Source organism: Lontra canadensis, unplaced genomic scaffold (genome assembly GCF_010015895.1).
Source record: "Lontra canadensis isolate GAN:19392208 unplaced genomic scaffold, GSC_riverotter_1.0 scaffold11, whole genome shotgun sequence".
NCBI classification, from domain to species: domain Eukaryota; kingdom Metazoa; phylum Chordata; class Mammalia; order Carnivora; family Mustelidae; genus Lontra; species Lontra canadensis.
In genome coordinates, this window is record NW_022631005.1 from 4,384,833 (window position 1) to 4,402,958 (window position 18,126).

At 39.1% G+C, this 18,126-nt stretch overlaps 1 protein-coding gene across 16 annotated transcripts in view; it reads right to left on the reverse strand.

Moving 5' to 3' along the window:
• Positions 1–847: 847 nt before the first annotated feature.
• ZNF385B (zinc finger protein 385B) overlaps positions 848–18,126 on the reverse strand; it is a 388,138-nt gene continuing 370,859 nt past the window's right edge. For 15 of the 16 annotated variants that reach the window (XM_032856027.1, XM_032856030.1, XM_032856029.1 and 12 more), the window contains 4 exons: positions 5,511–5,756; positions 4,463–4,641; positions 3,794–3,895; positions 848–2,322 (listed from right to left, as the gene is read on the reverse strand). In XM_032856027.1, the coding sequence (XP_032711918.1) occupies positions 2,104–2,322; positions 3,794–3,895; positions 4,463–4,641; positions 5,511–5,756 (746 nt within the window). In that variant the 3' untranslated portion in view covers positions 848–2,103. The remainder of the gene's footprint in view (positions 2,323–3,793; positions 3,896–4,462; positions 4,642–5,510; positions 5,757–18,126) is intronic. The other variant, XM_032856028.1, reaches the window with a different exon arrangement.

Here is an 18,126-nt window from a genome sequence, read left to right on the forward strand (position 1 = left end):
TGATCAGTAGAACGCAGTGTAAGTGACATGCTGGGACAATTTTATAAGAAGTTTTTTTGACTTCCACCTAGGCCTCTTGAAATGCTCTCTCTCTGGGAGCCCTGAGTGACTGTGTCATTGCATAAGACCATGTAGCTGGGCAGGCCATGTGTAGAGTTCGGCCTTCCAGCCACCATCTCCATCCAGGCACACATGTGAGTGAAGCCATCTTGGGCCTCCAGACGCCGCCACTCCCCAAGTATTACCAAGGGACTTCGTATTGATGCCTCCTCCAATAGAATAGCCCAGCCAAGCCTGGCTGGAATTCTTGACCCCTGAAATCATGATAGAATAAGATGGTAGTTATTTTAAGTCATTAAGTTTTGAAGGAGTTCATTAAGTAGATAACCAGAACAAATAGTGATGTATTGATCTTTACACTTAAAAAGAGAATGAAGTGGAAGAAAAAAGGGGTGGGCTGACTAGAGAAGGTGAGGGGGAGGAGTGGAATAGAAGATCATTAATGCCTCAAACACAAAAGAAAGATGGGCTAGGAATTTAGAGGACTTACAGCAAATTAAAAAAAAAATCAAGAGTCACAAATTTTTATCAGGTTACTACTGTGACTTAGGGCTACACTCACAACTTGGCCTGACTTCTGAGGGATTCGGAAGGAAAAGAGCAGTAAAGTCTTGCCTCACGCAGATGCTGTGAACAGTAATGAATAAACATGACAAATGAAAATGCTTCAAATAAGAGCTGAAAATGCTAAATATGTAAGGAGCAATCTCTGCACCTACTGAAAATCGTTCATCAGATGATTTCAAATTGAAGGTGTCTCAGGAGAAAATAACTTTAAAAACACAGAGTTTTGCTTTTTGTACTTTTATTGAAAAGGTACATTTAAAAAAATACACAGACATTTTACCATTTACAGATTGCAGATATAGATGCTCTAAAAGAGTTCACTCTATTTTGTTTTATGATATCTCTTGCCCCTGATACCACAAACATTCCAGTCTTGTTGATAACAGTGTAGAAAGGGGGGCATGGGAGCATGACCTGCAACATATTTGGTGAACAGAAAGACAAATTGTTCAATTATAAATTTTTTTAATCTTCTGTACATTATTGCATTAGGGAGCCACAAAATTATGTAGCATCATTACAAATGAAAACAGGTTAAAAATGAAGAAGATAATAATGTAGAAATACATGGATTCATTGTCTCCTTGCAGAATATGCACAAGAGGTGCAAAAATGTGCAACCGAGGGAGCTCTTTTTTTCTGGTTGTATACATTTGCTTAGCAACTCAAACTAGTGAGGAAGCTACAAAATAAGTTAAACAAAAGTAGCAAACAGGTAGTAATTATAGCTATGTTATATGGCTTTCTAGTTCTTTTAAATATCACCAAATAAAACGTGAAATAAAGAAAATACATTACTTTATCTTTTGTTCTCTTAAAGAGAAAATTGAAAGCTACTTTGCTTCCTAACATTTACACAGCAACTAAAAATGTTGAATTCAGACAGGAGATACAGAACTAGTACTACACAGGATACAACAGTACTTGGGTCTAAAACAGTACACAATCCCTGTCGACAATAGTACACCAGAAAAGAAAACGTTGTGATCCGTTGGTAAGATGGTATCCACAAGTAAGCACTTGTGGTCATCTAGTTTTGTTCCACACTAGAATGTGCCCCGTTGGATTCCAGAGTTATTTACAGACGTGTGAGGAAGACCCTAGTTTTCAAGTCTGCCAGGAAAATATTCCTTATCGTTTCTAAGCCAGATCACACCCATGGAAAAGGAGTTGGCGAATGGTATATAGATACATTGTTTTGTTTTCTGACCGATACATTTGCAAGAAACCGATTATCTCAGAGACACAGATCGAATGGGGGAGGGGCGGGGGTAAAGCCTGGGCTGCTCGGGTCCCTAACGGTGGGAGCGGTCCCTAAAAGCACTCTTGAGCCTAGTGAGCTGCTAGTCTTTGGAGTCGGGGCTGGGGTGGTGCGCCGCCTTTGGTGGCCGGGGCAGGTGGGGGGCCGCTACACCGAAGGCTCCCGCCACCGCACCCCGCGGGCCTTGCTCCGGCGGCGGCCCGGGGCGCCGGCCGTCAGTAGGGCGCGAAGAGGATGGAGGCGGGCGTGGCGCGGATGGGCCCGTGGCCGGGCCGCAGCAGCGCGGGGGGGATGGCTGGCGCCTGGAAGAGCGACGTCGACGGCCGGGGCGGCAGCGACAGCGCCGACGACACCGCCGCCGCCGCCGCCAGGGGCGAGGACAGGAAGGCCGGGGCCAAAGGCTTCATCATGTCTTTCTGGAATGCAAGTTTTGCCTGACGGAGGGAAAACACCGGGGGCGGGGTGGGGAGAGGGTTTTGAATAAGCACCGCGGACATCTTTTCGCGACACGCGCGCTCAGAAGTCAGCTTTTAAAAGATCGTGCCTCTCCGAAGTCAAGAAATTATTTTCACAGAGCTGGTTCTCAGAGGCTCGTGGCATACCCTTGCTTCGATTTGTTTCCGTTTCAACTCTTTTTCTGTTGTCTTTGCCCCTGGGGACTAGGACGCGGCAGGGGGAGGGGGCGGAGCCTCTCTGAGTAGATACTAAAGCTATTTTGTGCCGCTTCTTCTCACAAAGAAAAAGCAAACGTACCCGAGGGTTTCCTGCTTAGATAAGGGAGCTCAATTTAAAATTCTGACTACTCCTAACCCACAGTGCAGCGTAGGGAGAGGTTTTCTGGGCGTGGGGGCGGCGGGGGCGGGGGATGCCTGACCTCCACCTTCTCTCTGAAGAGCTGCCCTGGGTGAGGTAACTGGGGTTCGGGGCCTTAGGGCCCCGGTAAGCGGCATGAAAACAAAGTCAGTGTGCTCCTGTCTCTCTGGCCACTTAAAGACTATTCCCTGAAAAACTGCAGCTAACGCAAATTTCTGACGGGAATGATCGTAAGTGTGCTAGAAGCGTTCTCCTTTTAAAGGAATCCCAAGGTGGAATCTTCCTGTGAAGTAAGAAATCAATCCCTAATTTCTCTCTTTTGCAATCAGGAGATGCTTTGCACATTGGATTTGTTTAATGCAGGTAACACCTGCTTGCAGCATCAGATGGAGGCTTTGCAGAAGCTGGGAGCATCGCCTCCAGCTGGCCAATCCCACTTCAACCTCAAATGGAATGCCACACTGGGCTAAGTCCCAGGGAGATTATGAAATCCATCCATCTGGGTATTTACATGACATCTATTGCTGGCGCCCCTGGGTATTTTTGCAAAGAAACTGAAAACAGCACATACCGAGAGCAGGTAGGACAGGCTGAATATCAACATGCCTGCTAGACAGGTTAAGAGACAGTAATACAAACACCCACTTTACTTTCTGGAGAAGGGGGGTGAAAGGGGAGTGGAGGAGGGAGGAGAGGGAGAGTCTCTAGAAGGGAGGGTATTAAATGGATGGAGTTTTGTTTTAGGAAGGCAAGCCCTCTTCCCAGGTTCCACACACTCCAGGATTCCTCAGGATTACTTGTCTTTGTTCCTGAGCCTTTATTTTTCTTTATATGTTAAAGAAGGTAGTCTTTTGAAAAGGTCCTGGTAAAGAATGAGGTATTAACTCTTAAAGAGGTTCAGTTTCTCTTCTCTAAAGCAGCTTCCTTCAAGGTGACCTATAGCGGGGACTACTAAGCAGTTCCTTTTAAACTTCCGCCTATGAGGATTATTGAAATTCAAAACCTTTCAGGGCCAGTTAGTCCCCAGGCCCTCCTAACCCACGGTCTTTAAGGTGGACCCACAAAACAGGTGAGCAGGTGAGGTGAACTTACTGCTAAAATGCTTGGGCTCCGCTGGAGTTTGTTGTAAGGGCTGTATTTCGGCTTCAGTGGTTTCCCTGCAACTCGATCCTTATGCCTTCGGCTAGAAATGTGCTGAAAAAGGTTGGATGCATTAGCTGAATCTAAATGTGAGCTTTACTTTATTCCACGTAAAATGTATGTCCTAAATAGAGGTAGTGGGTTGCTCCATTCCCAGTTCTGGGTTCGCACGTCCAAGGTGGTGAGAGTATGACCACCTTGCTCTCAGCATTCAGATCTGCTCCCCACTCAGTTGTAATGCTTCTCTTCCTTTCCTTTCTCTGGAGTACTTACCCTGTTTGGCCCGTTTTTACCGTCATGACTGATGAGCCTGTCTCCCCAACCAGATTTTGGTCTTTGAAAGACGGGCTGAACATCTTGTCTTCCAGAAGTTCCTGCTCGACTGACTACAAACTCCAGGTTGAATGCTGTGCTCACCTAGCCCAGATCTGACGTATAATAAAGATGCACAAGTATTTGGTACTAACTTTTTCTTCCATAGCACCTGCACATCATATATTGTATACATCGTAGAAAGATTAGTAAGTTTATCCGTGAGCATAGTGGGAACCATTATATAGATTAGATACACAAGCCAGTGGTGACCCAAACAACAGTGAATACTAATTCAAGATACATTACCTGCTTGAGTTGAATTTCTGAATTAACATGAACATCACAGATCTCACAATGAAATGTCTTGTTCTGAAGTCCTGAGCCCTTACTGCCATTCTGCATCTTTAACCTTGATCCAGGTCTAGGATAGGACTTAATTGGACCAGCCCCGTTACGAGCTTCAACCATGGTCTTGTGTTTAGAACCTAAGGCAGCAAGAGACATATAATAAGTAAATAGCTATTTAAGAACCGAATAGAATATATGTATAGCTCTGTGTTTTCTTATCCTTGAGAAGTTTATCTTCTCATTGCTTTAAAAAATTTCTCATTGCTTTAAAAAAAATCATTTTAATGCTGATTATAAACACTTTTTATTTATTATAAACAATCAGGCTGATTATTCAACACATTTTTGTGTAAAAAGGGGGAAACATGAGTATATTATGAAGAAAATATGTAAAATATAGAGAAGCATAAAAAAATAAAGATTACCCTGTATTTTCACCACTCAGAGATAACCATGGTTATCATTTTATTTTTTTTCAGGTTTTATTTTGTCTATATACTAAAAATATACATATTTTCAAAATTGGGATCATACTAGTTATATATGCTGAAAATTTCACGCAAATCATATACTTTTTTAAATAATTACACTTTGATGACTGAGTAATATATTCTCTCTCTTGGATTACTATAATGTATTCGACATTACCCTACTGAGGGACTTTTAAATTGTTTCCCTTTTCTTCTAAGTGTGTTGCAGTGAGTATTGTGCATGGATATTTGTCTTCATTTCTGTCACTTCACCGTAATGAGTTTTGGGAAATATTAGATGCTTTTGAGAAAATCAAGAACAGAGCAAGTTTTATCTCCAATTTGCTTTAAACTTTTGCCTTGCTGCTTCCAAAATTATTATATCATACTTTTCTTAAAATCACTCCTTTGAATCAAAAAAGCAGAGAAGACAATGAACAAACCTAACGTTTGAACAACAAAAGATACGGTATTCTGCTGGGAAAAAGTTGGGTTTTGTTATAAACACTATTTAAATTCAAGTGATAGCTGCTAACCTGTGTTGTGTGCCTCTAGCTGTGACAGGGAGTTCACAGCCACTTTGCATAGTGAACAATACAGTAGTTTTTTGGCTTTTTCTTCTTCTGATTCAGAAACAGTACCAGGAGCTCCATTTGTGCTCTTCGAGGGAGAAGTGGCTGCTCCAGGTGGCAAGGTTGCTGTGCCAGATTTGAGGAGATACGAGCCCCCTTCAGAGCCTGATGGCTGACTGCAACTGTTGACTTTTAGCTTCCCTTTGTCTTCTAAGAGAGATACAGAGAGATCATATTGAAGCTTCATATATCGTATCGACACATGGAAAATTGACATAGAGGAATTAACGATAGAAAATGGATTTCCGCATATAGTTTTTAATCTCCAGCACAGATTTTAGTTCATTGAACTTGACTGAAAAAGAACTCCATGCCATCAGTTTCCAATATCACCTCACCCCAAGATTATGATGACTTATGAAAAATGACTTTTTTTCCTCCCACTGGTAGCAGGTAATTTTCTGAGATCTCTGAGTTGTAAATTATGCTCCAGGGAAGTTTTTAATGTAGAGGAAAACTAACTTCTTTCCAATACGAGTACATGATATGTTGGTAATGTGAAATAAGTCATTCATCAATGGTAGTTTCATTTGACTATTCATGCTTTCATTATGACATGAATATAAAGTTAAAATTTAATTTTTATACTAAGTTAGCATTTTAACTTTGGGGTTTTGGGATAGAGGTGAGGGAAGAAACATGGTTAATTTTGGTTATGGTTAGTTAAGCTTTTGCTGCTCTTTGAATGGCAAAGCAATGTATTTAAAATACAAGATGCAAAGACTTCATTCATTATATTTATGCCCGCCAGTTTAAATTCTAAGGTGTTTTTTAATTTTGTTTTGTTTTTTGATAAACTCTACCCCCAACATGGGTCTCAAACTCATAACCCTGAGATCAAGAGTCACATGCTCTACCAGTTGAACCAGCCAGGCGCCCCTAAAATTTTAAGTAATGACATTAACCATAAGCACATATGAGAATTAGCCAAATCATTTATAGACATCTTGGCATTTTGATCATGTAGCTCCTAAATGGTTCTAATTCTCAAGGCCCGTGTTGCAAGCTATAAGAAGGCTCAGAGTGACTTTAACAGAATTTCACTCTTCAGGGTCCATTTGCTATTCAAGACAGGTTCTGTACAGTGGTCCTTTGGGAAAGAAACTGGAACTTCTTAGGCAACAGCTCAATCCATCACACATTTAAGTTGAGTAGAGCTGGTGCTCTCAGAAAATGTCCATTGATGTGTTGATAAACTCTTATTAAGAGGGGAAGGAAATTAAAACTGAAAACGTATTTGTTAATTGTCCTAGCTAATTTAGATCTGTGTATCATGGGCCTGGATCACCAAGAGGGAAAGAGTAGGGGAAGAGCAACACAATAGTGTGTGTCTTTTCTGCAGATGGGGCAAAGCCAAAGGTTTGATATGCATCAAAAATAACGGGATATCATATTTCTACCAGTTTGATTTCAGGATCAACAGTTGATTTCCATTCCTTTTCCTGCACTGGATACATCCAGGTCAAGAATAGCAGGGATTCTATAGATGAATTCCAGATCTGGATGGTGTTTGGAATAAGTAAATGCTCAGGTTCCTTTTTTATCCCTGGGTCTTACAATGTATATTCCTTTTCAGCAAGTTTATTAAAACTTCAGGATGCCGTGAAGTATGATGGAAAAGATCTTAGACTTTTACTAAACTGACCTTCGTAGTATGAGAGAAGGAAATAAAATCAGTCTTCCTAAATGGTAACAGTAAGTAAATTAGATTGAAGATTGTTTAAGGCTTGGAACTCTCTCATCTATAAGGATCTTTCACAATGATTTTACAGCATTACAGAACTCACAGAGCAATGAAATAATTCAATAATCTTAACATTTGCCCCTATGGAATTACTTAGTTTTTTGTGATGGAACTCAAGTTATTGCATAGCAAAATCTTTGCTTCAGGCGTTTCATAAGATGTTTCAAATAAATTTCTCCTAAAGAATCTGACCTGTTTTAGTCATTTACTCATTCTCTCTCTTGTTCGTATTTATTTTATTGTCTCTTATATTGATCTCCCTCATATCCTCTTGTATTTATATAGAATGTTACAATTTACAAAGTGCGATCACTTACATTATCTTATTATCTCTCAAAACAAACTTGTGAAATAGGTAAGATTGAAAATAATTATTCCCATGTTAAAGATGAGAAAACTCAGGCTCCTCAAAATTGAATAATGTCCCGAAGATTAGTAGGTGGCATAAATGAGCATGATGTTTTCTCTAACTGTTCACTGGGTAGTATATTCATCTTCCTGTACAAAGGGTGGACTTCATATGGCATTAACATTATAAAAGGCATACAGTAGTCACTGCAGATGTGGTAAAGCTGTTGCTTTCTTTAGTTTTAAAGCATATTTGCCTTAAATGAAAATATTTAGCCTATTCAATAATCATCTGATTCAGAGAAGATTGACAGAATTATCTTTTTCTCTCTATTCCTGTTTAAGAAAAATTAAACATTTCCTTTCCATGGCTCCTTTTCAAAAGAGGTCATTTATTCATTAACAAATGCATATTAACAAGATGCTAGTTGCTGACAACGTGCTAGACACGGAAGAGAATAGTGAATAAAGTAGGTATAGACTAAGAAAATAGAAGTATAGCCGGGAAAATGAGATTAGTCACTCAGAGATCTCTAATTTATGACAGAAACTGGTAAGAGGTATGGGAGCATGGAGGAGGAAATAATTAATTCTGGCTAGAAAAAAAGAGACATTCTTCATAAACAAAGTTGTATTTTGGCCAGGTTTTGAAGGTCAGATTTAGAGAAGCATAGGAGGAGGTGAGGAGTAGGAAGGGAACGGTTGGAGGTGGAAACATGAGGAAATGCTTGGGTGTTAGAAAGCTTGGGGGTTGGGCGCCTGGGTGGCTCAGTGGGTTAAGCCGCTGCCTTCGGCTCAGGTCCTGATCTCAGGGACCTGGGATCGAGTCCCGCATCGGGCTCTCTGCTCAGCAGGGAGCCTGCTTCCCCCTCTCTCTGCCTGCCTCTCTGCCTGCTTGTGATCTCTGTCTGTCAAATAAATAAATAAAATCTTAAAAAAAAAAAAAGAAAGAAAGCTTGGGGGTTGCTTGTTGAATACCTGCTAACTCAGCATAGGTGATGGCAACAGGTGTAATGAGAGATACTATTATAAAGGTGAGTTGAATCAGAAGGTGGACAGGATCTTAAAACTCGTGAGATGGATAACAAGGGAAGCCATTTTCCTTTAAAAATATTAAGAGATATGGTATGTTTACATAAATTATGTTTTACTTTTTATCCTCTAGATAGGCCAGAGTCCTAATCTCTGTGAATACAGGGCTAAATTTTGACCTTGAAAATGTGTAAATGGTTCCATCATATTCGGGGAATTCTGCCATTGGATTGATACCAGGTAGTCAATAAGGCAGATTCTAAAATCGCCAATGCAATAATGTATTTGAATTTTGGAATTCTTTCCAGATGTACAAATTTATAAGCTTCAAAGCCAAATTTTTTTTATTTCTCATTTTAATTGTTTTATATTGTTATCAAAATCCATCCTGTTATTTTTGTTTCTTTTGGCATTTTTTAAAAGCCTCCTTATTTTGTGTATTTGAAAGTTTAATGAATGTACTGTTTACTTCTGTTTCTTTTAATAAAGATACATGTCATCTGGAACTTCTGGTTCATGTGAATTCCATTTTCAAGTATTCCCCCACCTAGTGTTAATTAGCAGGTCTTCTGACTGCCTTCATTATTTTCTGATTACTCAAATGCCTTCGGGTTTTATCCTACAAGACTTTGAAGCAAAATTTGCTTAGCTATATCAGAATTGCCCTTTAAAACAAATATCTGTAATTTATGCCTCCAAGCAAATTTAATTCTTCAAAGTAGCTGTCCTGGAAGGTTCCACATTGATTTGCTTATTTTCCAAAGTTCTAAGCATTTTGAAAACCTCCCATTTTGGAACGGTTTTCATATCTAATCAATAAACCAGGTGAAGGAAATCAGTCTTCAAAACTTATTCGTCACACACACACACACACACACACACACACACACACAAAAACTTATTCGTCACAGCTATTTTTTACGACAAAACTTTACCTAGTTTAACCCACCTGTTCATCAAACTTAGCATCTATATTCCTTAAACACAGCTTCAGAGGACTAATCAGCTAACACAGAAGATGAAGAGAACATGCCAGGGGTTCTGGAAGCAGCTTTCAGAAACTAATCCTGTTGGTAACTAGAAGACTGATGTCCATCTATATGTCTTAATTTAAAAAACAATCGAAGAAATACTAGAACTACATTATAGATCTTATATTTTGAAGTAGAACTTTGGAAGCTATAACCAGTTTTTCTGATTCCACTTACAAGGTTTACTCTTCAGTTTAATGTTACTAAGCTTTTTCTAACTGGGTTTCAATGGTTTAATAACAGATACATATGTTATATAATAAATTTGTGTTCAGTGTAGAAAATAAAGTCAGACAAACATTTTTAAAAAATCACCCATGATTCCATCACCCAAAATAAGCTTTTCCTGTAAAGCACCAGATGGTAAAAATATATTAAGCTTTGTAGGTCATACTGTTTCTGTTGCAACTATTAAGCTTTGCCATTATAGCAGGAAAGCAGGGACCAACATGGCTGTGATCTAATAAAACTTTATTTACAAAAATAGGCAGCAGGCTGACTATTTATGTTTAGCCCACAGTTACTACTTTGCCAAACTTTGACCTAGATTATTATAATGATAACTGTTACTTCACACTATTTAAACAATATTATATGTGACTAGACAGAGACAGGTGAATATATATATGTGAATAGATGGAAACATGAGGACACTAACATTTTTCAATTAGCAATAAATCAATAATATCTTTTTTAGGTCAGTAAATGCAGAGTTCGATCACGATTTATAACAAATTATATTTACTTATATGGGTGTACTATAATTTATTCAACTAATTTTCTTTGATATTTGGGTTATTTCTGGTTTGCACTTTTACCATGTTAAAAAGATACCAAATGGCAGTTTGGTTGCCTCAGAATGAAGGACACAAGCCGAAACGGAAAGCAATTGGCATCAAGTATCTCAGCATCTTAGAATAAGTCCCCAAGGAAACCCCCAGACACAAATGTGTAGCATTTCTATGAGGTAGTAGAACTTATCCTGTTACCAACATCCTATCACACACTTCCTAGATTATCTAAGGATCAGAGGACTCAGTGACATCATGAGCTTCTGTCCTGATTGGATGCTCATCAATCTAGCCAAAGTAGTAAAACCAGAAGTACATGTAAGAAAGGACACTGGCATTTCATTTTTCAGTCTGGCAACTTCGGATGTTAGTCATCTGCCCCCCATACCAGGTGAAGTAGGGAAAAGGAAGGTTGGGGACAGATGAGCTGGACCAAAAATGGTCAGAAGTGTGGGACCTATAATCTCACTTTGGCATATCAAGGTTGAATGAGTTTTCTTCGGGTCAATAGGACATCTTGAAAGGCAGTCAGGCTTAATCCTTGTTACTGATAACTGACAAGAAGGCTGAGCATCAGGACCCTGGCAGCAAGAGACAGAGGAGTGGACTTCTCTGGTGGCAGGACCTACAGAAGGATTGGAAGAACCACATGAAGACCTTACACATGGTCCTCCAGAGAGAGGAAGCGTCCGGACACCTACCATGCAGAGGGCATCAATGACTGTCATTAAGTACAAAAACATTTGTCCTTTCTTCTTTAGTTCCTACTCCTATCTGTAACAATTGGAAAGGGCAAGCACTAGAAATTATAGGATGGGGAAGAAGGGAAGAGCAGACAATGCCCCTTCCCATGGCCCAAGCTGAGACAGGAAGAAGGAAGTGCTCAGTTGGATAAGAGCTTTAAGTTTCAGTAAGACCAGACTTTCTGATATCTGATCTTTGACGAATGAAAAAGGGATAGTCAACAGAGGAAACAGGCAATCACGTTTACTCCACTGAATTCATAAATTCAGTAAACTGGTTTTATAAATAGCATTGTATATAGACATCTCTGTATACTTGCCTAATAATTTCCTCAGGACCTAAACTCTGAAGGGGAATTACTGGCACAAAGGGCACGTATGTTTTTGAACTTGTGATGCACATTGCCAAATTGTGCCCCAGAATGGTTACACAATACTCTCAAAGCTCTCTGTCCGTAGTGTGCCAGCTTCTCTGTGTCTTTATCAGCCAAAGTATCCATTGCCTTTGCCAATCTGACAGATTAAATATAATAACTCATTTTTAATTTGATTTGCATTTTTATATCAAAAGGTTGAATATCTTTTCATAGGATTAATGATGATTTGTGTTTCAAAGTGATTTTTTAAAAAAAATTCTTAATTCTGAAAGGGAGCAAACTTTTGAACTAAATGCATTTTTGACAGTTAAAAAAATTTTAGCCATAGTAAGAAGTAAACTTTACCATAATAGCAGGCTTTCTCTTATACACAACTAGTAATGTTGTTTGGAACATGGTTCTTAGAAGCTGAATTCTGAGCCTCAATACTATTTAGGGAAGTATGCTTTTATGTAAAGCAACAAATTGGCCTAATGATCACTCCAGGAAGTTATATCTTACAGCGACAGAAGTAACAATTATAATCCCAAGTCAATGGCTGACATGAATTGAGTACTCACTATAGACCAAGCACTGCATTAAGAACTTCTATTCATTATCTCATTTATTTTTCACATAAACTAATGTGGTTGTTACTGTTACTATCTGTACCATTTAATTTCTTTTTTTACTGAGGTATAACTTATAAACTGTAAAGTACATAAAGTTTAATGAATTTATACATATGCATACATTTGTTGAACAGAAGATATAAGACCTGTAGGAAATACAGGATGCAAGATACTGATACATAAGATATAAAGCTGTAGATGTTTCCATCTTTCTAGAGGCTCCCCTGAACCTCCAATCAGCTCATACTCCCTCTCCCTCTAAGGTAACCACCATTCTCATCTCTATCAACTTAGATCAGTTTTGCTTATTTTCGAACTTCACAGAAGCCAAGTGTATGGCTTCTTTCACTCAACGTGTCTATGAGATTCATCCACGTTGTTGTACATAGAACTTTGTTTCTAAGAGCTGAAGAGTATTCCGTTGTATGACTATGCCACCAGTAATCTATTTTGCTATTGATAAGCATTTGGAATGTTTTCAGTTTTGGGCTATTTTGAATAATGCTACCATAAACCCATTTATATGTGTTTCTGGTAGACACAGATACTCATTTTTGTTCAATGTATATACATGGGAGTGGAATTGCTGGGCCATTAGCCATCTCTCTCCTATCTATCTACCATCTATCTCTATTGAGCCTCAGTAGATTCTAAAGACAGTTTTCCAAAATGGTTGTGATTTATATTCCTGCCAGCAATGTGTGAGAATTCCAGCTGTTGTACACCCTCCCCAGCACATGGTATCAGTACTGTCAGTTCTTTTGGTTTTAGCCATTCAAATGGAGGTGTGGCGGTGTCTCAGTGAGGTTTTCATTTGTATTTCTCTACTGACTGATGGTATTAAACACCTTTGCCTATTTTTATTGGCCAATTATATGCCTTCTTTTGTGAAATGCTTGGTCAAATCTTGTGTTGTTGTTGTTTTTTAGCCTGAGAAAAGTGCTCAGGAAACCAAGGCCACAACTTTAACAGAATTGTTCTTTGTGCTTTCTGAGGTCACTGAAATATACTGCTGGTCACTTCTTTGTACAATTACATTTTCCTTTTTATACTTAATATTTCACTAAAAAGAATTAGCAACAGAGGCATGCAGTGAAAAGACTGCTGGTCATATTCTTTCTTGCATTCACAAGCACCTTGTCCAACATCTCATTATTGTTTCAAAAAAACAAAGCAATGTCCGCATTACTGCTTACCACTTATTAAATCAAGTTAGCTCACTTTCATAAGGAATTCTGAAATCATTCTCCTGTTTTATCTTCCCACTTTCTGAATAATGAGAAATTAATGGGTGTCAGTCACAGTGTGTGCTTCCTTATGAGTTGTGCACTCTTGTGAGAAGTGAAGCTAAAAAGCCTGTGGTGCTCTGTGTCAGACCAAAAAACAAAAACAAACACAAACACAAAACAAAACAAAAAACCAAAAAACCCCAAGCCCCTGAAACACTGCAAACCTGTATGCTTGTTGATTGGTGTGCTGTGGAAGACTTCCTCACCATTGGCTTCATTTGTCCCTTCCTTATCTATACATTTGACACAGTAAAGGTGATGGAAACCACCAACTGATGACATATTTTAAAAGTTTAAAGTGGAATTACATTCAGACAGTTAATGGATTTGTGTGTGGGGCGGTGGGGAAGGCAGCAGCACACAATCTGCAAGATGAATAAGCCAATTTGGTACCTTGGCGTTCTTTGCAAAACAAAATGTAATAAGAGGTGTACAGATGTTACAGCATCACTATGTTGGTAGACGCACAACGAAAGGGGCATTCATTTCTAGTATAACAGGTCTGCACCTGTCTAAAGGAGCAGGAAGAAAAGACCAACATTGCAGATAATGATCAGAAAAAACAGTCAGTTCCCCCCTTTTATTTATTAAATGTTTTCCTGAAAGGTATGTGCAAAAAGATCTTGGAAAACTTGGTAATAATTTGAATGCACTATTTAAAAGAGTGGTTTTTTTTTCAAATTTAAATTTTACTTAATTAACATACAGTGCAATATTGGTTTCTGGAGTAGAAATCAGTGATTCATCACTTACAAACAACACCCAGTGCTCATCACAAGTGCCCTCCTTAATCCCCATCACCCATCTAGTTCATCCCCAGCCACCTCCCTGTAGCAATCCTCAGTTTGTTTTCTATTGTTAATAGTGTCTTATGGTTTTTTTCCCTCTTTCCCCTTTTTTAAAGAATTTTTTGAAAGCATGGCTCTCTTGGCAATGCAATAACCACCTATCCTTATTTTAAAATTTTATAATCTTACAGATTAGATTTGCTTAAATTAGAAACATATATAGTGAAAACTTATATAGCTGAAGAACAGGTCAATAAATAAGACAAACAAAAAGGAAAAGAGTGATTCTATAAGGGGAATAAACACAGTCAGTCAGCCTCCCCATGGAAAATTTGTCCTTCTTCTTAAGTTCCCTACCATTATCACCAGCCTCTCATTAGCAAACGTCTGGTGTGTTGTTTCTTACAGAAACGAGGAAGCTGGATGAGTTTGTCCCTGTTACCTTTTCTTCCATTTGCCCCTATTTTCTTTACATCTCTGAGGAAAAGGTGTATGCTTCCATCTGTCTATCTTTTACACTTTTTCTCTATTTCCTATAGTTCTAGCTATTTTTTTTTCTACTAGTTTCTTTCTGTTTACAAAATGCTGAAATTTCCGTGTTCCAAAAGTCATCCCCTGACTTGGTTCATTCCTGGAGTCTTCCACCTGTCTTCCCTTTGATGCAGAACTTGAAGTGGCCATGTGAAGTGGGTCTTCTACTTCCTTTCTTCCTGTTTACCCTTACCCACCTGAAAAACCAATGGTCTCTCTTCAGTCTTCTCTTGTATTGGCCCCAAATTCCTTCTTGAAGTGCTTTTCCTTCTAGATGTCCACAGACACTGGCCTTGCCTGGTTCTCCTTCAACGTCTACCACAGTCCCCTTCATCAGCTCCTATTCTTTTGCCTAGTGTTGGCATTCCTCAAGATGGCGCCCTTACCCTCTTTCGGATGTCATATGATCTAATTCACTCTTACAACTTCTACCACATTGACATAGATTCCTAAATCTGTAGGTGAAATTTCTACCTTCCTCACAGGAAGTTCAAGATCCTTTTCCCCTAAGAGTCTGTGGGACATCTATTTTAGATGTTCCATGGGTATTTCAAACTCAACCTGCCTGATACTAAATGAATGATCTCCACCGAGGGGCCATACCAAGTAGTCCCCTTATCATTCAATGACATTACTAGTTACACATCAGAACTGTCAGCAATGACTCTTAAATTCTTCCTTCTCTTACCCTCTATGTTTAACGAATGACCTAAGTTTATTGATACTATCTTCTAAATATTTCTTCTATCAGCCTTATTCACTCTTTATCCAGCAGGCATTTCTTTAGCATCTATTATGTGCCACTGCCTTATTTCAGGCCCTCATCCTCTGTGGATTGCCATTAAACTTCTTTCTAGATCTTGCAACTTCTAGTCCCTAAGCTCACATCCTCCCTCCTTTCCTTGCCTATGCTCTCATAATCCTTTTCATATAATTATATTTTGATCTTGCATTAACTATAATTTTTCCACAGTTACAGTTATTACCAAGATAGAGAGATTCTTGAGTCCTGCAACAATGTCCTAATTCATCTTTGTGCCCAATGTACAGAAAGCTACAGGTGGGCAATTAGTATGTTGAAATAAGGAATGTTCAATTCAATGCAATGCCTTTTAGCCTCACAAGTAAAAATACCAGAAATTCACTGTTAATGGCTAAATCATAAAATGAAGTAAATATAGAGAGAACAGACATTTCTGCTGTTGATTACGTAAAATACTTGTATCATTGTTGGAGATATATATAAGCAATCAATATTTAATGTCATTTGAGGTTGAAATAATTCTCTTAAGAATGGGTCTCCTTGACATGTACTAGGGCAGAATCATAACAACAGGTACATTGTGTCAGGTCCAATATTTTGATTTGATAAAATGAACAAATCTATAGATTTTACTATTTTACTATCTTCTTTATTAGGAATCCTATATAAGCTTACACAGAAACAACAAGCCTGTACCTATGCCAGAAAAATCTAAAGCACCTGTGAAAACAAAAGAGAATCAAAGTATAGCCATCCTCTTTGCAAGTTAACTGATTCTCATGGCAAGGTTTCAGTCATAGCAACACTGTGGGTCTTATGTTTGTAGCTGAACAACCCATTTTAGCAATGTTGTAAGCAGTCATTAACAAATAACGTCTCAATATATTCATCTGAATTGTCAACAGTTACATGATTGATATGTTTATGCAATAATATTCTTTAAGAAATTCCAAGTACTATGATTATGCCATTATTTCATTTTCTCCACTCTTTTAGGTAATAGATGTCCATTACTGAAGGCGACATTTTGCAGGCTTTGTATCTTAGTGATGATAGCACTCATGGCCTACTCAGATCCCTAAGGCCCATAACCTTTATGCCACATGGCCTGAGACTGACCCAGTACACTTGGAGTCTTCTAGCACCATTTAGCTACTTCCAAGTAGATTTCCTCATTTAGATTTGATCTAACTCCAGATGTCCCCAAGCATTACCCAGCATAGTGCAGACTGGTTTATCTCACAACACCTACTAAGTTGGTTGACTTGCTTTATTAGTCACAGGACTTCTTTGTTGGAAAATGTCTGATCTCAATGCCTCACTTGGAGGGTGAACAGCTAAACAACCTTTGGAAACAGAAAGCATTCCCTATATGGCTTATGCCATTTTGCAGACATGGAAAACAAAACAGAGTACTGTCTGTCATATCAATTACAAGCCCAGAGACACAAGTAGCCAAGAAAAGACACAGAAACTAAAGTTAGTTTTAAAAATTCTCAGAGCACTCAAATATTACACACTGGGTCAGCTGTGGCTGTGGGGCCCTTCCCATCTAAGGCTGCAGTACCATGCCTCCAGCTAAAGCCCGGAAACTCTGCCTGTTCAAACACGGTGGATCACTGTGAAGCTTGCTAATTCCTAATTAACTATGTTTATGACTGATTTTCATATCTTGGCCTTTAGACTAATCCTGGAATCAGGGAAAATTGTCTATAAAATTGACTCTTCATTGAATCAGAATCTATATATCCTTACTTTATTATTTTTTTAAAGATTTTATTTATTTATTTGACAGAGAGAGAGAGAGGGCACAAGCGGGGGAGGGAGGGGGCAAGCAGAGGGAGAAGGAGAAGCAGTCTCCCTGCTAAGCAGAGCCCACCAGATGCTGGTCTCGATCCCAGGACCCTGGGATCGTGACCTGAGCCAAATGCAGACGCTTAACTGACTGAGCCACACAGGCACCCCTCTAGGTCCTTACTTTAAAAAAAAAACAAAAACAAAAGCTTATTTATTTGATGTAACTTAGGACCCATGAAAGTTAGGAGACCAATTTTCTAAGTTCAAAATAGTCCCTGTACTGTCTTCTGCCAGACTGAGATCCTGAGTTAGGATATCCCGCTCTTTCCTTTTGAAAGCCTGTGTCAGTTGGGGTCTGGCCACTGGGCTGCACCCTGCAGTGATTTTGTGGTCCAATGAAATGACAGTCATTGCCTAGCTCTGCATGACAACTGCCCTGTCGTCCTTCATGCCACTTTGTTGGGGACCAGAACCTGCCAGTCCCACACTCAGATATAAAACAGTGGCATCTCCAAGTATCTCCCTGTTAAAAGCTGGCAGCCCACACTCTGTATCAATGAGCTGGCACGGATTCTAGTGAACATGTCACTTTTCTAAGGGAGTACAAAAGAGGGCTTGTTTGCTAGAGCTGGAAACTAATGAACAGCTTTCTCCTATTTTGTATAGTTTTCCAGC